Below are 23915 nucleotides of genomic sequence, written 5' to 3'. Positions count from 1 at the left end.
CCGCTTTGTCACCTGGCTGTCTCTCCTTTCCTCCAACCTATCGCGTTTATCAGCCTGACATCCCCGCCCCTTCCACATCATCCCCTCACCATTCATTTTTTGCACCCTCCTGCTAGTCTATCCTCCATCCAGTGTCCCCCCCTCTTAGTTCCATCTCCCCTATTATCCCCACCCCATTTTATCCCTCATCACCAATGCCTCTTCTCCATCACTAGAAACCCCGTCCCCTTTATTCTGTCCGGTTCTGCTGCGTTTCTACATGTCCTTTCTTCACTACACTTTCTTCACTTCTTCCCTTTCCCTCTTGCTAACATACACACATACACACACACGTACACACACGCTTTCCTTTTGGCATTGTGTATATGTTGTGTGGGTGGGGGCGGATCTGGGATGCGTGTCAGGTTTCTGTGATTTCATACTGTGGAGAAACTCCTTCTACCTATGCATCAGATAGTCAACAAAGCAAATTATAATCTCAGAGTTGCGTGGGGTCACTTAGAAATTAAGTAACTTGGGGCAGCTAGGTGGCACACTGGATAGAGCTCCAGTCTTGGAGTCAGGAGGACCTAAGTTCAAATATAACCTCAGACACTTGACACTTGCTAGTTGTGTGACAACCCCAATTGCCTCACCAAAAAGAAAAAAAAAGTTAAGTGACTTGCCCAGGGTCACGCTGACGATAGGTGTCAGAAGCAAGACTTGAACCCAGGTCTTGGTGACTCCAAGGTCAGTCCTCTAGTGGGAAGAGTCCTGACTCCAGTGTCAGGTTCAAAATCTTGTTCTGGACACACCCCAACTATGTGACCTAGGGTAAGTCTCTTTAGCTCTGTGGACTTCAGTTTCCTGGTAAAATGAGGAGGTTAGATTATGGCTTAGTTGGTGAGATATCTTCCAGATATAACTTTATGATTTTGTGATTCTATGTTTTATACGTACACATTTTTGTCCCTTCTAGTCCTTGGCCCATTTTTTTTTCATTCCTTTATTCCAGCCACTCAAGCTCTGAATAAATGATTTCTCTCATCTAGCCTCTTTCATCTTCAATGTCTATATTCATAAAAACATAGATTTGGAGTTGGAAGGGACCTCAGAAGACCATCAAGTCCTATCCTCTCATTTTTTGAGATGAGGAACCTGAGACCTAGAGAAAGTATGATTTGGTCAAGGTCATACAGGTATTCAAAGCAGAACCAAATTCAGTGCTCTTTCAACTATACCACACTATCTTTCAATCTTCTTTTGTTTTGTTTCTGCTTTCCCCTTCATTGATCTCACAGTTCCTTATCCACAGTCCGCTGCTCCATCCTTATCTTTTCAGATTTCCTTTTCCTTTTCCTTCACTAATTGTTGTTATAGGCTGCCCCTGACCAGTGCACTTGGTTATTACTCCTCAGAAATTGATAGGGCACTCAGCTCAAGCTTTTATCTGAAACCAGCTATTCATCATTAATAGCCAGACATTTTTGTTTTGTTTTTAATTGAAGTTTAATTTCAGTGACATTGTGATTAGATTTCTCTTTCCCATATATTTATTTATACACCAGTATATATGGATAGATATGGCTAAACATCTATTTTTGCAGTTCTCCCCCCCTTTTTCAAACTTTTCTTCCTTTGATATTTTTCAATTTCTATGATAAATTCCAGGTGTTCAGGGGAAATCTGGTCTGCAAACAAATCATTAAGCTGGTGATTAAGTGTTGACATTAATACCATTTATGGGATGGAATTGAGAACATTGCTGTGATAAATTTCTTTGTGTGCTCACGTTTAGCATCGACAGGAGAAAAGTTGAGCAGTAGCAATACCACCTTATCTTGCTAATATGATTTTTCCCCCTTTTGTGGAAATGTTATATTGTGATAGTTTTAGTAACCTTTTAATCAGCAAGAAAACCTCCAAGTCTAAAACTAGTCCTAAAGTAGACATAGGAAACATTTTCTTTGTGGTTGTGTCCTTGAGACCATTTCTGATGAAAACTGAAAATGGTTGCACTGGGAATAACATTGGATTGGGAGTCCAAAGACCTGAGTGTGAATTCTCAATCTTGAGAGACATTACTTAGCTCTTAATTTCCTCATCTCTAAAATGTGAGATTACATTGGGTGATCTCTAAGTTCTCTTCCACCTCATTGAATACTGTACTGGTATATAATATGTGTAGAAGATGAGCTGCAAGGTGACCGTAAGCCGTACCCCTTTGCACATAACTCCACCCCACCTCCCCCCCATGATAACCATGAAGGAGAACTGGCTCTGTGCTAAGACGGTGCTGAAGGTTTCCACCATCTGCATTCTTCTATCCTAACACATACTATGGGATCTTAGGATAATAGGGTTAATGTTGGAAGGGACCTTAAAGTTTATCTAGTCCAAACTCCTCTTGTGTAAACTGAGGCTCAGAATGGTTAAGTGTTTAATCCAAGGTCACACAGGTTAGCAGAGCTATTCCTTAAGTGTACTTCCATAGACCCCTAGGCACAGTACTTACTCACACACTTTATCCTCATACCAATATGTATAGCCCAATCATACTCAAACCCCAATCATTACCTTTCCTTTCATGATCTAGCACACAATGTGATCTGGTCACACACAATTCACATACACTAGCCCCTTGTATACTGCCATCTGTAAATATTCCCCCAATTAATTGCAATCTTTTGCTCCCTTTTCTAGCTACTCCAAATAGGGCAAGAGGTAGGGGAGGAAATCTTCCTGCATAAGCAGTAACACCTGCCTTCTCCTCAGCCCCCAAGCATCCTAGTCTCTAATTTTTGTATGTGTCAGGGGCACAGGCTAGTGGTCTTGGTGGACCCACAAAGATTTAATGCTGGAGTCCTTGTTAGTGAAGGACCTCAAATCATGTCACAAACATTAATCAAGCTTCACAATCTCTCTGGATTGTAAAGACATTTTATCAACAAGAATTAGTTGCATTATATGTAGGAAAAATGTAGAAAAAGATTAACCTTTGTTTCTAATCACTAAGATCTTATTAACAAGGTTATAGAGCTTTTTAAAATTCCATAATAATCATTTTTATTATTCACTTGTTGTACCTGACAAAAGAATGAAGTAAGCAAGAATTAATGTATAATGAATATTGAGATTTTCAATTTCATGATTTTTTTTCACTTAATATCAAGTACATTTTAATTAAATTAGTATGTCTATATTTATATTGAGGAAATAATTTTGTCAGTGTTAGAAGTTAATCTACAGACCAGTTAATCAAAGAAATTAAAGATAGAAAGGACTATTAACTTTGCACAGAGGTGTTTTTCACACAACACTCAGAGAAGCTTTGCTTTTAGGGATTCGAATAATATAAATCTTCCTGGAATATTATTCGTAGTTTAAATGTATTTTTTACTGGAAAGTCTTTCTGGATAATCAGTCTGTGTTTGTTTTCAACATAGAATCATTTCCCTGCAGGTTATTGTAGGAGAGCTGTCTTCAGAAAAATTGTCCTCAGAAGTCTGATTTGCTATCCCTTTGGGGACTTTGGGAAAATATTTCTGCTTTTCCTCTGTTTTCATGGAGATATGACATCATCTTAGTAATGATTTACCTTGTTAATTTTATAACACGTTCCTGGAAATAAACAATCCTGAAGCAGTCTCAAAATTCAAAAACTAAAAATCACTAAGATCTTGACCTATTTCATGTTGAATTTTTCACCCTTCTAGGAAAATGTGACTTGAGATTTTTCTTAGGTTCCTATTGCTGGGTCCAAAGGACCTAAGTAGTTTCTTTCAGAAAATAAGAGGCCAGGATGGCATAATGGAGATAAATCTTGTCAAATCCATGTCATGATGTATACCTCTGGTAAGATTAAGTTTTAAAATCTAAGTAGTCTAGTAAATGTTTCATAAAAATTCAATAAATATTTGCTGAGCACCTGGGCCTATGTAGTGTTTTTTGAGAAAATGATTGACAGATCAGGAATGAAGAGGGGAGCAAATCAACAGTGGAGGCAACCAAAGGGTGAAGATTAATAGTCCAGGAGCAATGAGAGTTCTCAGGAACAAAGGGTTTTATGGTGCTACTAAGGGCATGGTTGAAATGGCTGCATGAAGTCTAGATTAGATAAAGAGGCAAGTCAAATTGGATAAAGAGTGATAGACTGAGAGAAAAGGAAGAGAGGGTCAAGGGATTAGAAATCACAATTAAGATGAACATCAGGTTTGGCTGGAACAAGGGGAAAATAAAATTTCCCCTAAACACGGTCTTCATTTCCATTTATCTGTGCCTTTATGTTAATATTAGTGATGTGTTAAAGACTTCTTTTCTTGGTATTAACTTGTTTCATGGGATTATTTAATAGTGAAGTATGGTAAATTATTTAGATAAAAGGCAGTTAAAAAACAAAGGAATGAGTCATGAACTATCTTTAGATAAGCTCCTTTCTGGAGTCAAGGATGAAGGTTTGCATTTTAGCTATAGTCAGTCCCCTGTCTCACCAAGGATTTAGTATGTCTCTGACTTAAGGGAACAGCTAACTAGGAACACTCAGTGGCTACATTTACTTCTGCTGGCTAATTACATTTGTTTGGGATTTCCTTTTTCTGTCCTTTTCTCAGCTACCATTTGGGACCATCTCAATTTGCTTCCCCTATCACCAGGGCTTACTTTTCCCTCAGGGTTTGGTCCAGAGTGGGGGCATTAGTGGTTGGGAAGGAACTGAGAGAGAAAGCAGAGAATTAAAAAAGAGCTGTGCTCCTATTCCAGGTTCTGCAGCTTATGTGAGTCACCAAGGGAAATCCATGTACTTTTCCTCCTCTGCAATGTTATCCTACATTGGGGGAGTAAACCACTTTGGCTGTTTTACCATTGCAGCCCTCACCTCTGTGTCCACCCCTAAATGCCTGATTTTTTCTCAAATAGAAATCTTAATCTTAATTCTGCACCACAGGCATTGAAAAAGAATTTGTTGTTCTGACTGACTCTTTGTGACGCCATTTGGGGTTTTCTTGGCAAAGATACCGAGGTGGTTTGTCATTTCCTTCTCCAGCTCATTTTACAGATGAGGAAACTGAGGCAAACAGGGTTAAGTGACTTGCCCAGGGTCACTCAGATAGTAAGTGTCTGAGGCCAGATTTGAACTCAGGAAGATGAGTCTTCCTGACTTTAGGCCCTCTGCAGGCCACCTAGCTGCCTCCCCTGAAAGAGAATAGAAACTTAATAATTATCTGGTTGATTGATCCACTCTTAATACCTATGTATGACTTTATATTTATCTGCTAAGTCTAAGTGAAAAGAGAGACTAGGTGTATGGGAGAGTGTGGGGGAGGGGTGTTGGGTATTGGACTTCAAATGAAAAAAATTTATTTACTATATATAAGGTGGCGCTAGGTGGCGCAGTGGATATAGTGCTGGGTCTGGAGTCAGTAAGACCTGAGTACAAATTTGACCTCAGATGCTTACTGTCTCTGTGATCCTAGGCAAGTCATTTAACTTCTCTTTGCCTCAGTTTCCTCATCTGTAAAATGGGAATAACATTAGCACCTATCTCATAGCGTTGTTATGAGGATAAAATGAGACAGTAATTGTAAAGCAACTGGTGCATGTAATAAGTGCTATATAAATGTTAGCTATTATTATGTGGAAGGCATAGTGCTTGCCCACAGTGATACAAAAATAAAGATAAAACAGTTCTTTCCTCAAGGAACTTATTTTTAACTAAGGTGGGGGGCGGGAAGAGCATACAAGAACACCAGGTGGGCCAGAGCATTCAACATCTGAGGTAGCACCTGTGGAATTGATTTTGAGAGGCCAGAATGAGGAGGGATGGCATTCAATGCGTGGTGATAGATACTGTTGTATTGAATATGGTGAAAGTCAGCAGGCTAGTGCTATAGAAAGTTTGTGAAGGGAAGTGGTAGGAAATGAGGTTGGGAAGATGTGTTGAAGTTAGATTTGGGAGGCCTTTAAATGTCAGCCTGAGGAGTTTGTATTTTATTTTTTAGAGGCAGTAGGGAGCAATTGGTGGCTTTTGGAGGAGAGAAGTGATGTGGTCAGACTTGTGTCTTGGGAAGATAGATTATTTGGCATTTCTGTGTGGTTTGGATAAGATTAGCTTGCATTTATGCAGTACTTTAAGGTTTACACACGTTAACTCATTTGATCCTCACAACCACCCTATGAGGTAGGTGCTGTTACTACCTCCATTTCATAGGTAAGGAAACTGAGGATTGAAGAGAGATTAAGTGATATGCCCAAAGTCACATAGCTAATAAGATATGAGCTCAGGTTTTTCTGACTTCAAGTCCAGCACAGGGCTACCTAGCTGCTTGGATTGGAAAGGGGATAGAAACTTTGAACCCTTTTTATATTTGTTCCATATTCACTGGCAGGAAAACTCTTGAAACGTCTTAGAAAGGGCTGTGTGTAGTTAAGGAAGGAGATAAACTTTTGCAGTCAGCGGTAGGTAGTATAGCAGTGGAATTGGAAGCAGTCAGATCAGTCCCTAGGGCCTTTAGAAGAAAAAGATGGTTGGTGGTGGGGAGCAGATCCAGACCAGTAGGTATGTTTGGGGTTAATAACAATTGGAGGCTCCATTTTCCTTCTCCTCCTTCCTCTTCTTCCTTTTCTCATCATTTCAGAGTCCCTGTCACTTCTCCCTCCAATTCCCATACTGGTTCTAGGAAGAGAATATTTTCAGTATCCCCAGTTGGAACTCTGAATGCATTTTCTCCACAATATTATACAAATCAGCTATATTGTAGTCTTTGGTAGACTTCCGTAGGAAACTAAATGACATGTATTAAGATTGCTTCATTTGGGGAAAATGTGTCCAGCATTTCAAACATACCTTAGAACCTTATTTTTGGAAAGAAACCTGTTGATGAGTTGCAGAACACCTATTTGTAAAAGATACTTCTTCTGGTGTTGCCTGAATGTATTGATGATGGAATATTTTTGAAATGTTTTATCAATAGCAAGAGCTGTATGTGATACTTTGGAAAGAGTGCTAGATTTTGGAGCAAGAGATCTTGTGTTTGAATTCTCTCTCCAACCCCCTCTTCTCCTGCACCCCTACTGGATGCTAATTTGGTGATAGGTAGTTTATGGTGAGTTTTGAGTTCAATTTTTAAATTCATATCCCTGTAATTTTATATAGGAAAAATATGAAAAATCGCACCTGGAAGAAAATGCTTTTGAAGAATTGGAAAGGGAGTTCCAAGATGTCATCAATGAACTTTCAGGCGATAAAAGTCTGGAGAGATTCAGGATGGAATATGAGAAGCTTCATGTTGTTATGAAGAAGTCCTATGAGAACGAAAAGCGTCTGATGGCAAAATGTAGGGAGCTAAATGCAGAGATTGTTGTTAATTCTGCTAAGGTAGCTACTGCCCTGAAGCTGTCCCAGGATGACCAGACAACGATTTCATCACTCAAAAAGGTAATGATTTGGAAAGGAAGGAAAAAGAAAGCAATCAGTGAGCACTTCATAAATTTAAAATATCATCCCTTTATCTTTTTAGTAGCTTTGAGCAAGAGATTTCAGCTTGAGACATTGGAGAAATATATCTCTAACAACTGATTTGTGATTAATTTTTTTCCTGTTATTTTGTCAGCAGGGCAGGGAAATTTTCCTGGTCTAGTCAGGGTGAGGGAAGTGTAGACATTGTCATTTATCATACAAACCTTCAATAAGAGGGAATTTTTTCCATATTTTTTTTTAGGTGTAGGATTAGGTAGGTAAAGAACAATGACCTCACCTTTATAGCTTACATTGACCATTTGGATGCTGATCCAGAGAGTATCATGGGAATATCTAGCCCTAAGTCAGATAGTTATCTGCAAATAAGGGCCTTTGATATCTGCTTAGACAAAGAGGTTAAAATTAAAAAGACTTAATTTTAATCTGTTTTCTTTAGTTCTTTATTTTGGTCAGCAAAAAAAATCCTCATTGTTCCCACACACATAATTACTTTAAAGTCCAAAATCATGTGGGCCTATACTTCTCAACCTCCTGCTTTGGAGGGGGTTTTTCCTCAGAAGCTATATTTTTCTTGGTACTAAGCTTTCTCACTTTTCCTATTGCTTTGCTTCTTGTCTGTAGATGTAAATGTTTTAAAAGAATTTTAAGATTAAAAAATCTTTTCTTTGTAAATCAAGGAAATAGAAAATGTTAACCCTGTCATTAACAAAACAAACTGGTTATAGCTGAATTGGATGAAATTTAACTACTGTTTTGTGTTTAAATATTTTTCTTTAAGTTTTAAAACTTATGTAATTTTAGTGTTTAAATATTTTTCTTTAAGTTTTCTTCATAACTTTTAAGATAAATAGCATGTCAGGGTGCAATAGATGTGGGTAATTATACAATAAACTAAAATTTGTTTTTTAGAAAAGAACGTAATTATGAACTGTAATTACCTGATAGACTAGAAAAGTCTCATTCTCCTATCCCTAGTATAAATAAGAAACCTGTGCATGTATTTAAATTAAGTTCAAAGATTCTCTCCCCCTCATTTTATTACTTAAAACAAGAAGAATCAACTCCCCCCCTTAGTTCTCTCTGTGAATTACTGGAAATTTTCACCAGAAGCTTGCTGGGTCTCACCTCTGAGAATAGGAGCACATATTCTATTGACCAGGTGTGCCTGGGAGTAGCAGCTCACCTTGGGGTGAGTATTGCCATAGAATTTTTTCTTTCCACCCGGGCTTTATGCTTATCTATACTACGATAGAGATACTCATGCATGTGATGAAATTAACATATTGTTAAGAAAATTAAATGGCAATATGAAAATCACGCATATTGTATCACTTGGTATGCTCTATTAATTTATTTAGAAAATATAAATTTACTCCTAATCGTTTGTGCAAATATTTCATAGTGTATTTTGTAGTATTAACAATCTCATGCTCAGATTTTGTTATTCCCTTCTAGAAATTTGGTGGGAATGCTAGGATTCTGTAATTAAGGAAAGGGGAAAAATTGAGGTCGTTGTCCTATACAATTTGCTAACAGTTAGGACTGTGTTTTGTACTCTCCTTTCTCTGGAATAATGAAGTTCAGATCAGGATTGAGGACACAACATGGACTTTGATTTGGAACCTGCAAAGAATGTCAAAAATTTAGTCTGAACCAGGAAACCTGTTAGCTTTTGTTTTGTTCTGTTTTGTTTTTTCAGTTTTTGAAGCCTGTTTTCAGATCCTTGATTGTTTCTCCATTGGGTCTTGTACATTTAAGTCTTACTCATATTAATGAGAAATAAACTTCTTCATGAATATGTTTTAAATTGAAGATTATTTATTTCTCCTTGAAAGTGTTCCTCAATATTCATTGGCCTCAGTTGAGTACTTCAGTGTGTTTTCTAATCCTCCCTCTCCTAGACTTACAGCTGTAGTATTATTTTCAACGTTAATCAGTGTTACTTTGTTAGTTATGACATAAATGAAGATATTTTCATTTAGGACCTACTTTGGCTTTTCTAACTAATATATTCCATGGCATCTCTAGGAAATAGAAAAGGCTTGGAAAATGGTGGATTCTGCCTACAGTAAAGAACAGAAGGCAAAGGAAACCATTCTGGCACTGAAAGAGGAAATCGTGAATCTGAGTAAACTAGTAGAACAAGGATCGGGATTGTCACTGGGTCAAAGTAACAAGTAGGTTACTAGATGTGTTCTGAACTGATTTTGAAGAAATTATCTCCTTAATAAAAAAGAAACCTTGGCTTTCTGTATTTATAAAGCAATTTCCTTAACTTCTTCCATAGTATACTTCTGTTTGTTTTTTTCTTTTAGGTGCTATAAATGCTTTATTTACTCTTTGTTTTGTTTTTCTCATTCTTTCTACCCACAATCCTCTGGCCTGTGGTTATTGTCCTTGAAGGAAATTCGAATCACTTAGTGGATTTACATAGTTAGTTAACAATTCCTCTGGAATGGTTGGTTTCTTTTCCCTTGTACTGGTGAGTATTCGACTTATTCAGAGTTCCCAAACAAATTTAGCTTTCCTCTAAGTAAATCGGTCATTAAAAATGTGTTAATTGAGTACTTAGATGGTTGCTACATTTCAACAGTGAGTCAATAAACATTTATTAAGTGCTTACTATGCCGCAGGCACTGTGTAAGCTCTGGGGATAGAGACAAAAACAAAAACAACGTTCCTTGCTGTCAAGGAACTTGAAATAAAAAATATAATAGATTTATTTTGTATTTGCTAAACATTGGTCAGCAGACAGAGGCCACAGTTTGTCTTTATTTATTACTGAGTCAATCCAAGCTTTTTCTTGAGAGACTCTGGTACCACATATGGAAGACAATGGGGAAGTCTGAAATAGAACATCATGGAGTCAGAGATGAACCATTGTAGTGCAGTTAGGGTACCAATCATGGTGCTACAGGTAAAGAGTTCCTTCTATACACTTGAATCCATGCTCCAGATGGCTAGGGGAGACTGGTAGCATAGAAGAAGTAGATAATTAGTTTATAACCTGATAGAGTTGGTGGTGTAGTCTGAGAGGACAAATAAGTAGCAGGCAAAAATTTAAGAATAAGTGAAAGTATGTATGAGAGTGTAATAAAAAGTCTCATGGACTACAGAGTCTGCTTATCCTGTAGGAGTGGTATCAAAGGATGTTTGGCAGAGGGCAAGGTTGTTCATTATCCTTGACTTTACTCTCATAGGTCAAGAAGGTACCTGATTCAAATCTAAATACATCTATATGGAGTATTCCAAAAGTCTTAGTCCAGTTTTAAATTACCATGTCTCTGAGAGTAGAGTGTTTAGTCAAGTGGTTTAGCCTAAGGTTGTCTCTTTAAAGGAGATGAGAGGGAATTATTAATCAATTAATCAATATCTTATTAATAAAAATATCATATTAATAACTAATTATTGAATTAGGACCAAGGTTTCCCCCCTTTTCCACTTCCTCATCCAGAAATTAATCAGTGTGGGAAATCTCTCACAAAGACTTACTCAGCCAGGATGGCTGAGATCTAATCAAAGAGAGTAAATGAAATTCTAAATGTAGGCTAATGGGTGCATCTCTGCTCATTGTGTTTTCTCAGACAGGTTTGGGACAATGTGGATCTTCCCTTTGGTCAGACAGGTGATAAGGAGATTGATAAGTCTCTTTGATTAAGACTTGGGTGATCCAAGTTATGTAGCCCCAAGACCCTCACTGGAATATAGCCCAGCCCCTCATTGGAATATTCATTCTCTCATTAATTATTAACCAATCAGAGTTGATTGCCATCTTCAGGAATACCTGCTCTTCCAAGGGCATATAAACTGTGAGTCCACTGCCATGAGGGGCCTTTAGTCTAAGAGGGACATCTATATTACCTCTTTTTATTAATAATCATGCTAGCCTTATTAATAAAATGGTTAAATTACCCAGAAACTATGTCTCTTGAACTTTTTAAATGCCATAAAAGACTGGACAAGGGTGGGAAATCTTTGGCCTCAAGGCTACTTAAGGCCCTTTGGGTCCTCAAGTTCAGCCCTTTGAATGAACCTAAACTTCACAGAACAAAACCTCTTAATAAAAGGATTTGTTCTGTAAAACTTGGATTCAATCAAAAGGCCATACCCAAGGACCTAGAAGGCCACATGTAGCCTCAAGGCTACAGGTTCCCCCTTCCTGGACTAGAAGATTGGACTGAATTGAATGAGTTGAAATTTAATGGGGGATAAATGTAAAGTATGATATTTAAAGTCAATTTATTTAAATCCAAGATGGGTTTAAATGCTGGATGGAGGATTTGTACTTAATAACCAAATCTTTGAAAAAGATCAGGGGGTATTAGTAGACTGCAAGTTCAACATAAATAAACAGTATGAAATAGCCGACAAAAAACTAACACAGTCTTGGGCTGCAGAAACAGAGGCATAGCTTCTAAGAGTAAGGAAATAAGAGTCCAACTGGGATCTGCCTGCTCAGTCTACCTCTAAAACATTACCTTCAGTCATGGGCACCACAGCTTAGGAAGGCTGTTGGTAAAACTGGAGAACGTCCAGAGGAGGGCAACTTCAATAGTGAAGCATCCATATGAAGATTAGTTGAAGGGATGTTTTGGGGATCAGTTTTCTAGTTTGAAGTCAAGAGAGGCAGCATGGCCTAGTGAATAGTGTTGGACTTGGAGCCAGGTAGGCCTGGATCCAAATGCCCCCTTCCTTCTTACCCTTCTAAATACTTACTAGCTGCGTAACACTGAATAGATCCCTTAACCTCTCTTGGCCTTAGTTCCTCATTTGTAAAATGAGAGGGTTGTGTTAGTTGGCCTGTAAAATTCCTTCCAACTGTAAATCCAGAATCCTTCAATTATAAGACTCACGGTGTGCATGATAGCTATGTTAACATATCTGAAAGGCTGTCATGTGGAAAAAGGATTAGCTTTGTATGGTTTGGACCCAGAGGGTATAACTAGTAGCAATGGATGAAAATTAGGGGAAAAAAAGCTAGGTTAATCATTCAACAAGTATTAAGTATTTACTATGTGCCAGTTACTATGCAAAGGAATAGAAATAAAAAAAATAGTTCCTGCCCTCAAGAAGGTTACATTCTAATGGGTAACATATAAATAATTAGGTACATACAATATACATAGAGAACATGAAAGGTAACCAACCTTAGAGGAAAAAGCTCTAGCAGCTAGAGAGGACAGCGAAAGGCCTTTGTAGAAGGTAGGGGTTGAGCTGAATCTTGAAAGAAGTCAGGGTAAGGTACAGGTGAGAAAGGAGAACTTGCCAGGTATGGGAGACAACCAAGACAAAAACAGGGAGGAGGCCAGTTGGACTGGATCATAGAGTGTGCGGAAGAGAATAAAGATAGGAAGAGGAGAAAGAATGCTTTTTGCGTGTATGTTATAGTGAGGATTCTATTTTGGGTATAGGATAGACTAGATAGCTGCACTGGTCCCTTCCAATTCTAAAATTAACTGATTCTATGAGTTTCTGGTATAGCTTCACGGAAAGAAAGGAGAGCACTCTGAGGGGTGTGTGTGTGTGTGTGTGTGTGTGTGTGTGTGTGTGTGTGTGTTTGTGTGTATGTGTGTTTGTAAATTTAAATTAGTATATATTTGTGTATTCAAAAGGGGCTGTGAGTAATAGTAGGTAAATATGGTTCTCAAATTGGTTCAGATAGCCATTTGGGGTCTATCATGAACAAATGACAGAAATGCAGGTTTTCCTCTTCAATCCTAGCCTTGAAGTGTCTGTTCTTCTGGATCAGTTTTGGTTCAGAGGCTGTGTATAGGAGGCTTAGGTTCTCTGTTCTAAAGATTCTATGTTTTACAGAGGAACTGAGCCAAGTAGCTCTGGTGTCTGGATTACAAACTGTTTAAAAACGAACTGGTTTACTCTCCAGACAGAAGGAGCACAATGCTGTATGTTCTTAAAAGTTACATCACCAATATTTGTCAAATTTTGTCTTTATGCATGTTTTATCTGGGTTATAATCCTTTGCTCTTTTTTTTTTTAAAGGATGAACAGGGTAAAAACTAATGGTGTGTACAGTATTTCTATACTATGTCTTAGGCTTATCAGTTGTGACTACAGCTCTCTAATGAATATTTAAAATGAAAAGAAAAATTGTATAATTTGACAGCTGCTATGGGTTAATCAGCAATGCTTGACATTCAATCGCTTACATTAAAATGAGCTCAGTAGGGGATGGAATCTCAGAGAGAAGACTGCCATTTGGTTTGTGTTTTGTTTCATTTTTTTTTTCAGCGTCAGAGATTTACTGAAATACAAGGAAGAAATAACAAAGGAGCGAGACCAGCTCTTGTCAGAAGTTGTGAAATTGCGAGAGACCCTCGCTTTGGTCACTGAACAGCATCAAGAAACGGAGAAATCGAAAGATGAGGCAGAGCAAACCATTTCTCAGGTCTGGGGAGCAAACATGAGCGCTAAGAAGAAAAAGGGCCGTCCCAAACGTTTTTTTCTGTAGCTCCTTCTGAAACTAATTTCTTCTTCCTTTGTCATCTCAAATTAATCATCTGTTATCAAAGACTATCTTAGTTCTTTTGTGTGTTTCTCTGACCTATTCTTTCAGAGAGCTGTTGACTTTCTGCTGACTCTTGTCTGAACTATATCAGTAGAGACTGTTGCCTGGGAGAGATGTCGTGCTGGCAGTCTTGTCTTGAGAAGGCACATTGATCAGACTAGGCCATAAGCTTATGCCTACCAAGCTGGGGGAAGCAATTCCTTTTGGTACTTCCAGTTTCAAAGACTTAAATGGGTGAATAAATCTGAACATTTTTTGTGCTGTTCAGCAAGTGATGTTTCTCACCACTAGTGGTCTTTATAAAGTGTCTCTCTGGGTGGCAGGAAAGAAAGCATGGTCATGATTGACATGGATTCGGGACATCGAAGAGCAAGCCAGAAGTCTTCGTGCCCTCTAAAGATTTAAAAATCAGGGCTAGGGGATGCTAACAAATAACCCCTGTTGTGAGGTGACTCCCCTTAAAATGAGAGACCTAAGCCTGGTGGTAAGCACTGAATCTTACCAGCTGCGCCAAAAGGATTTAATTTCTTTCTATTCTGCCCTTTTTATAACTGTAGTTCCAACAAGAAATCCAACTTCGTCAGAATGAAGCTTCCCGGGAAACTAGGAAGAAGGAGAAACTGGAGAAAGAGCTTAAACAGATTCAGAATGACATGGATGGAAAACAGAATGAAATAAAGACGCTCCAGCAGCTTGTGCAGAAGAGTAAAGAGGAGTTCCAAAAACTGGAACAACAGCTCAAAGAGCAGAAGGTATGGTGTGCACATGGTCAGGGGCACTCCTGACTCTAAGAGCAATGCCTTCCACAGGGAACTCCTTTAGCATTTTCCATCTTCCTCCAGAAAGGTGGAGAGTGTATGACCTCCCTCCTGCATTGCAGACATCCCACAACCATTTGCCTTTCATAACTTATTTAAAGAGCTAATAGTGGGATTTATGACACCTTTATTTTATTCTTTTTCTATGGTTTTTTTATGCCTCCCTTTTTGATTCTGAAAAGAATTATAAATGCCAAGTGTGATATTGCACACCTATAATTGGTGTTGCTGGAGATTCTGAGGCTAGTGGGTCTCTTGAGCTCTGGAGTTCTTAGTCTTGGGCTAAGCTGATCTGGTGTCCACACTGAGGGTTGACTTTAATATGTCAAGTCCCAGGAAGTTTGGTGGGAGTAGGGGCAGGGTGGGAAGAGAACAGGTTGCCTAAGGAGGGATGAACCAGCCTTGGTTGAAAGTGGAGCAGTCAAAGTGAGATCTGTCCATAAGTAGCCTTTGTGCAGAGAGACACAGAGACAGAGACAGAGAAAGACAGAGAGACAGAGATGAGGCACACACAGGAAGAGGGAGATTGAAGTTGAACTATTAAAGTTTAAGTCTAAAGAGTATACTGAGTATGTCTGTTTTCCTTTTTAAACAATAGACTGTTTCTAAAACTTTTTTGCTTAAATGTTTTAATTGTTTAAGATAATATAAATGTTTGTAGTTGTAATCCATCTTCTCTGATGGAGAGGCCTTAAGGAAGAAATTCTGTTAATCAAAAAGTGATTTCTTACTCTCCCAGGTATTGTTGGTTAGAGATGTTGTTTCCAAAGAATTGCTTAGTTCTATCACATTCCTTTCATGACATTAAAAAAATTGTAACACGTATTCCTATGGCAATTCCTTTATTAATTCTACTTGAAGTCCAAAGTTATGTGTATGTTTTACATAATATAATCTCTAGGGGGAAGATGAGCAAATTATTTGAATTAGAAAGTCATTCCTTAACTTGCTTAATGTGGCAATAAATTACCTATTGCCACCATGACTGCAGAATGACATACTTTTCCCAGAATTCGGCAGTCATGATAAAAAGAGTAGCTTATTCAGCCAAGACAGAGAAGGCTTAGGTGAAATGCCAGTTTCATTTAGACTGGAAGACTGCACTTTAGTTTATTCTTTATTAATTGAACATTTGATTTAGCTTCCCTTGTCAGAATAGCCCCCAAGTCTGATTCATGAGAGGATGGTAACAGCATTTCAGAGTGAGGCTTTCATACAGTTTGCTTCTCTTTTACTTCCTCCTTCCAGTCTTTCCATCTTCTGATTGTCCACTATTCTGTTATATCAAGATGACCCAGGATATTTATAGGTTCATCTTTATAAAACTTTATCTGTTCAGGAGAGTTTCAGAAAGGAGGAAGAAAGCTGGCTGATACTGAAATCAAGAAGGTATAAATCATCATGCTGCTGTTCCAGATTTTTGACTTAAGATGGATTAAATGGGAAAATGGCTATGTGCTGATGTCAGTGAACTGTTCCATTTACGGAAATGTTCTAGGCATATTAATGTTGGATTTGCGTGCAGAGATGTCCTGCTCCCCTGCCCCACAGCTGATAAAATCCATTCGAATCTCCTGCTCATTTGCAATGATTATAGCGATTGTTGTGTATGTGATGCCTGCCAAATGACAAAAAGGCATTAAAATATTTATCTACCACCTGTGAGTGAGACTTCCCAGAGCTCTCAGGGAAAAAAAAAAGGATGCTCACTGTGTTATTCATTAGAAATTGTCATTCTCCCTAGTTATTTGACATTCATTGTATTGTGAGTACATTAGTAGTTTCATCAGGAATAAAGAACAATTTCTACAGACAAAAATCTGTGGTTACTCTTCTCCTTCTGGGAGGCTTGTGGTGCTATCTATGTGTATACGTAGACATTGTAGTCAGATTAAAAAGTATCAACTAGATTATTTCACATCTCTCATAGATCTTAAATGAACGAGCTGCCAAGGAGCTGGAACAGTTTCAGATGAGGAATACTAAGCTTCAGCAGGAGAATGAGCAGCACGTCCTGGCTTGTGAACAGATAAACCAGGAGAACCAGCAGAAGACGCTGGAGCTGAAAGTAAATACAGCATGATATGTTGGTTACACACGACTTCTCTTTCTCCCTGTCTGTTAATATGGAATTTGTCATTTCAGTTTAAACTGTTGATCCCTCTCTCTAGAAATAGTGCTCTTCTGCTTTTCTGAATACCTTGATATATCAAAGGCAGGTGAACACCTGCTGTGATTACTTTATGCCTCGGGGCAGACAATGTGATAATTCCCACACTTGTATCTAAAACTATAAACCTTATTATCAATCATATGGTTATTCAAGACCTTTCAAAATCTAGTTCAGATGTTGGCCTTCTTAATTCAGCCTTGCAAGTTACTCCTTTCCTGGAGCGAGAAATATTCATGTTGAGTGAATTATAACTGTTATTATTATTTTTACTACTAAAGGGTGACAAACCTGCTTGGATTTTGCACTTATTTGCAAGGCTCTATTAATCCATTTATATGATTATCATCTGTGTCCTATCCATTTTTCAAAATGGGTTTCTGGTTCATATCCCTACCTTAATTGAAGGACTGTAAGTGGTGGACTTGGATTCAGGTGATGCCTAGACATTGAAGAGAATGGCTTTTTATTTACCTTGCTACCTCTGAGAGTAAACACTCCTATATTCATAATCCTGGTCTGTTAGAATTTGGACTAAGAAATATGTGACTCATAGAACTGCCTGGAAAATTGAAGTAATCTAATACAACTCTCTGCTTATAGGCAAATAAACATCAAGACCATCCAGGTGTGGTTTGGATTGAAAAAGGTTCTTTCTGGGCACATCATTGGTTCAAACGGTAAAGAAATAACAACTTGGAAGCAAAGGAGTATGAGCCTGTAATTGGCAGTAGAGTAAAAATGTAGCCTATACAAGGATTCCCATTTATTTACATTGTGGGACACGTAGCCAAAAAGATGCATTTCTATGTTCCCAAATCTATAGGAATTCTGCATAGAAGACAACAAGCAGAGCGATGTTCTGCCTCTCCATTTGCTAGAACTGTGATTCCCAAAATTGGTTTGATGATACCCTCCCAGGATGTCTGCAGTTATTTTTTTTAAAGTGGTTCAGCAAAATTCTAAAAATTCCCCCTCACTAAAATTGTAATTGACTTTAATTTTTTAAAAAAACAATCTATACTATATGGCATTTAAGGGATTGTTGTATACATTGAAGATATTGTGAGATAATGGCTGAGAAATCCCAGAGAAAATTAATCTCATTACATTTAAAGGGTGTTGGTGCAATAATGGTAGCTCCTCCCTGCCTTTAATTGAAAGCATATTGGCAAATATGTGGTGCTGTTTAGGGCAGGAATTCTTTTTTAGGTCCATTTGTTACCATGCAGAATTATCTGCTAATATTGCCATATTGATTCATCTTCATACATACCCATAAAATAACAGCACTCCTGTGGCATAAGACTTTGCTTCTAAGTGTACTTGGTCCTGTTGAGACTTCGTGTGTCTGAAAAAAAGTTAAAGCCTTGTACTGTTACATTAGAGCAGTGGAGAGAATAATGCTATCTATCAGAGCACTCTCAGTAGCTTTGTGAAAATTACAAAGTGACTGATGTTTGTCAATGCAACACCAGTTCTGGAATCATTATTTATCAAGTGTACACGAAATAACCTAGTTATGATAATGGCTTTAGTGGACAAATCTTGCTTGACCTGACAATCAGGTTTCATTCTTAAGCATAAGACTTGATCACAATCTTTTTGTTTAGCTTGCCTGCTCTTCTATTCAGAACATAATTTTCCAGTGTCTCTTCAGTCAAACAATACTTTAAAAATTTAATCCCACAGACTATCTTTGCACTTTTATTGGTTCAGAATTTACCATCATTTCATTTCACTGAGTCCTTTGTTTGCCAAATATCATTGTCCTTTCTCTCTCATTTATTATGTAGGCTAAAGAGGAGGAAATCCATCAGATGCGACTTGAAATTGGAAGACTTAACAAAATGAGAGAGTTAGTACATAAAAAATTGCACCAAGTTGAAGATCAGAAGGCTGAGGTGGAACAGACCAAGGAAATCCTCAAAAATCAGATTGGTGGATTAGAGAAAGGTGCACTGGTGTTGATCTTCATAAACATTTGATTAGTTTGATTAGTGACTCTGATTGTATCTAGTGAGCTCCATGCAAAGCCCATAAAAAAACACAGTTTGACTCAGTCCAGTCAAACAACAGTTGAATTCAGTGAACAGCTTTTTCGGACATCATGTCAAATAGCTGGTTTGATTAATTTTGTTTACTTTTCAGCAGGCGATTTTTGACATTGTGTAGATGTAGTGTTAGACATTGGAGTTACAACACAATGCACCCATGCCTAGTGTTATCTTCTCTTTCCACATACCTTCTGCTTTGATTCAGTTTTTTTGGGGGGGAGAGGGCGAATAAAAGCTTGTGTTGTGGCCCCTAACTCGTTCACTTGAAAGTGGATTATCACTGTAGTGACTTAATGTACTTTTGGCTTCATTTCCCTGTTGAGAAGTACTCAATGGCTGATTTGGCAGCTGAGAAAATAATATTTTATAGTATAAGTTAGCCTCAGTTTTACCTGGTTATGGGAGAGAGACCTCATTAGGAAAAAAAGAAGATATTATGAGAAAAGGATAAGGCATCATTCTGGTCCTTTGGTCTAGTTACTGTTTCTAAAGAAGAATACATTTTAAAATTTGAACCTGCATATTTTCAAGGGGCTCCTCCCACTTATATTGGATTATTAGAAATACTGTCCATTCATGGTTTCTCTTGATGGCTTTCAGATGTCTAAGTGATTTTTTATTAACTGGATTTTCTAGTTTTAGGATGCTTTAGGAAGCTGAATCTTCTTTTGAGATGTAGCTTGAGACTTTCTTGGTACCCTCATGGAAAGATATGAAGAAACCAGGAAATAGGATAATTTATTTTACAAATAATTAAATGCATAGAGTGCTTTCAAATTTGAGGAGGTAGTGTTAGTGACAATTCCAGTCTTGGCCTTTTTTTTTTTTTATCAGGTATTACAATGTTGGACTGAATTTTCTATCCCTTATTGACATTAACAAAAGCCACAGGATTGCTTTCTCCTTTTAATGGTTATTGTTAAAACTATCCTTAACATTTTCAGTTTCCTGTTAATGACCTTTCCCTTTTGATGTAATGCTGATAAAGGTTTCAAATAATTTCTCCCCTTTGCTGTAGAGGAGTTGTCTTTATTTTTTGTTAGCTCCATAATTTGGTCCTGAACTTATAAGTTTTTCTGGTGATTTAGAGCTGGAGATTGCAAAAAAGCAAGGAGAACTTGATAAAAAGGCTATGGATGAACTTCTGAGAGAGAGAGACATATTAAATAAGGTGAGTTTGTGATAGTAATGCTGGAAAATGAGTGTCTTGCTTTGGGAATATAATATCTGTCTATAACCAGTTGTGCAAAGAAATAAAACTCACAGCAAGCCAAAGTAGATTAGAATAAATAATAGCTCTCAATTTTCCTTTAAGCAGCTGCTTACACTCTGCCTTTTAGTGTCTGTGAATTGAAATTACATTATCATCTGTGAACACAAACGGACTTCTGAGAATTAGCATATAAAACAGTAGGGGATTTAAGAGTATTTTGTGGATTCCATTTTGTTGCTGGTATGTTATTTGGTATCCTAAGTAGTTGATCAAAATCTCAGAATTCAATATCTATGTATCTACAACTTTGTGTTAATTGAGTAAATGTAAGTGGGTACTTATAAAAATTGTACAGTGCATAAAAGCCTAGAATGGTGGGTTAGTGATTTTTAAAAACCCTCACTTATCATCCATCCTAATCTTCAATTTTGCTTTTATTGGGAGTTTTTTTTTTTTTTTTTTTTACAGAGTACTCCATTTGTCTGAATTCAGATCCTGCCTCTGCTGCTTATGACCTTGGCTGAGTCCTTTGACTTGTGGGCCTCATTTTCCCTATCTTTAGAATGAGGTAGTTGGAACTAGGTGACCGCTAAGGTTCCTTCCAGCTAGCTCCAAATCTCTGATCTTTTAGACCCTTGAGTTTGTGTTTTCCTAATAGACCTAGTGAAACAGGCCCAGAGGTCTGGTTCTGGTGGCTCTACTTTTTTAAAAAACATATTTTAATTTATTTTGTTATGTATTTCCCAATTACATGTAAATTTTTTTCAACATTCATTTAAAAAAAATTTTTAGTTCCAAATTCTCCCTCCCTTGAGAAGGTGAGCAATTTGATATTGATTATACATGTGATGTCACGTAAAACATATTTCCATATTTGCCATGTTGCAAAAGAAAACGGACCCCCTCTCCTCACCAAAAAAGAAAAATAAAGTAAAAAAAAAGTGTGCTTCAATCTGCACTCAGAGTTCAACGTTTCTCTCTCTGGAGGTGGATAGCTTTTTTAATATGGGTCCTTTGGAACTGTCTTGGATCATTGTCTTGATCAGAGTAGCTAAGTCTTTCACAGTTGATCATCCTTACAATAGTGCTGTTTTCCTGGTTCTGCTCACTTTCCTTTGCATCAGTTCATATAAATCTACTCAGGTTTTTCTGAAACCATCCAACTCATCATTTCTTATAACAGATTAGTATTTCATCACAATCATATACCACAACTTGTCCAGCCATTCCCCAACTGATGGGTATCCCCTTGTTTTCTAATTCTTTGCCACCCAGAAAGAGCTGATATAAATATTTTTGTATAAATAGATCCTTTCCCCTTTTCTTTTAATCTCTTTGGGATATAGATCTAGTAATGGTATTGCTGGGTCAAAGGGTATGTGCAGTTTTATGCGCATAGTTCCAAATTGCTCTCCAAAATGGTTGGGACTAGTTCACAACTCTACCAACAGTGTATTAGTGTCCCAGTTCTTCCACATCCCCCAGCATTTGTCATTTTCCTTTTCTGTCATATTAGCCAATCTGATAGGTGTGAGATGGTACCTCAGAGTTGTTTTAATTTTTATTTCTCTAATTAGTAGTGAGTTAGAGCATTTTTTCATATGACTATAGATAGCTTTGATTTCTTCTAAAAACTGCCTGTTCATATCCTTTGACCATTTATCCACTGGGGAATAGCTCTCATTTTTTTTTTAAATAAATTTGGCTGAGTTCCTTATGTATTTGAAAAATGAGGCCTTTGTCAGAGAAACTTGTTATAATTCCCTCCTCCCCGATTTCCTGTTTTCCTTCTAATTTTGGCTGCATTAGTTTTGTTTATGCAAAAGTCTTTTTAATTTCAAGTAATCAAAATTATCCATTTTACTTTCCATGATCTTTGCTGTCTCTTGTTTGGTTAGTGGTTTTACTGTTAAGATTGGAGGGCTCCATTTACTGCTAGATTAATTTCATGAGCTAAAAGTGTTAAATCTGTTAATTGCAAAGATTTAATGCCACCTTTCTTGCCCATTTTGAGACAACAGGCTGTAGAGTGAAGATATTATTGATTCCCATGATTACTTTCCTTTACCTGTTTAGGAACAGGAGATGTTAGCTGCATCTTTAATTATTTCTTTAGGTTTCATAAATAGTTCCAAATTGTTTCCTTTAGGTTTCGTAGATTTCATATATGTTTCCTCTTGGCCCCCTTACCCCCAACTCCCAGTTTCACCCCATCCTCCACACTTAGAGCAGATGACTTAGCTTCTTACCTCACAGAGAGAATTGGGGACATTCCATGTAGGCCTACTTAGTATTTCCCCTTCATTCACCAGAATGCTTCTGCACCATAATCCACTGACTACTTTCTCTCTAGTCACAGAAAAGGTAAGATCCCTACTCTTCTTTAAGGCTAATTCTTCTGTATCTGCCCTTGGTTTATTTCCTCCTGCTCTTTGGAAGATTTGGTTCTTGCTGTCTTTCTCTCCAAGGTTTCTTAAATTGATTCTTTTCCAATAGTCCCTTCCTATCAGCTACACACATGTTCAGGACAATTTTAAAACAGCCTTCTATTCTCTTCTTATCTAAATCAACTTCTCTCTGTGTCTCTGTCTCTGTCTTCCCTTCATTGCTTCTGGGAAAAGGTCTTTCAGTATTTAGTATATGACTTGGTACAAAGCTGCCCTTGCTGGTGAGGGAAGGTGAGTTAATAAACCTAGCATCAGCCCTCTATAACCTTGATATCAGGCAGCTGTGTCACCACCTGGGCTCAGCCCAGGACCATAGTTTTGCTCCCACCCATCCCACTGGCCTCCTACCCAAAGGGAGAAAAACCAAATCATCTGAGTTGGGGCAGGGGGCAGAACTACCTATACCAATGAAAGACAATGAGTAAATCAACATATTTTAGCCCTTCATAATCCTTGAGCTCCTAGGACCCCAGCCTCTTTCTACCTGCACTTGGCCCAGAAGCATCTCCCTAGTATACCCCATTCCACATCACCCCACCATGTACATCCCAGAGGGATGTATGCAGATTAAATCCTTCCCGGGACCTGGAGCTACTGGGAAGGTTGGGACAAACCATTGTCTTGTTGCTAACAAGCTCTTTCTTCATTCTCTCCAAATCATGGTGATTCAGAATAGAAGGATGCCTGGGCCAAAATCTCCACCCTATGCTATCCATTGCCTTTTCCCTCATTCCCATGCACTTCAGCCCTACCCTTCCTGAGGTCCCTATTCTGCTCTGCCCTTCCACTGATTGTGCCCTTCTGTAATCCTGTTCTGCTGTTAACAGACTATCTTTTGTAGTAGGTCTGTTCCTTTTATATTCTTTCATCTGGGTGCCTTTCTCGCAATGCCCTTTGACACACTGGGTCAGGAGAAGGAATAGGCATATTCCTTATACCATACAGCTACTTCTGGACCTCTGTTTTCCAATATCGTTCATCAATTTCTCATCTTAAGTTCACTGCATCAATCTGTATTATCTTATGCAGATCCAGATTGCTGGGATCTTCAGGCCCCAGGTTATTCTTCCTTCTTTCTCAAGGAATTCAGCATCTGGCTCATAGTATTTCTTTCTGCCCTAACCTCATCCTTGGGGTCTTTGATATACACATGGATATCCCTTCAAACCCCCTAGCTTCCCTATTTATCAGCTTCTTTAAGTTCTATAATCTGTGATTTTACTCCATCCCA

General features: G+C 37.9%; 1 protein-coding gene across 1 annotated transcript in view; it reads left to right on the top strand.

Annotated features, from left to right (window-relative positions):
• The window catches only part of CFAP58 (cilia and flagella associated protein 58), a 118026-nt gene that overhangs the window by 2374 nt on the left and 91737 nt on the right, over nt 1-23915 (top strand). Inside the window, exons 2-8 of the mRNA XM_027852091.1 lie at nt 7130-7411; nt 9482-9630; nt 13703-13859; nt 14537-14731; nt 16728-16865; nt 18764-18923; nt 20113-20195. Coding sequence (XP_027707892.1) covers nt 7130-7411; nt 9482-9630; nt 13703-13859; nt 14537-14731; nt 16728-16865; nt 18764-18923; nt 20113-20195 — 1164 coding nt within the window. The remainder of the gene's footprint in view (nt 1-7129; nt 7412-9481; nt 9631-13702; nt 13860-14536; nt 14732-16727; nt 16866-18763; nt 18924-20112; nt 20196-23915) is intronic.

Source organism: Vombatus ursinus, unplaced genomic scaffold (genome assembly GCF_900497805.2).
Source record: "Vombatus ursinus unplaced genomic scaffold, bare-nosed wombat genome assembly UNPS02009205.1, whole genome shotgun sequence".
Taxonomy (NCBI): domain Eukaryota; kingdom Metazoa; phylum Chordata; class Mammalia; order Diprotodontia; family Vombatidae; genus Vombatus; species Vombatus ursinus.
The sequence above is the reverse complement of the archived record's forward strand: the minus strand, read 5'-3'. Positions and strand labels throughout refer to the sequence as shown.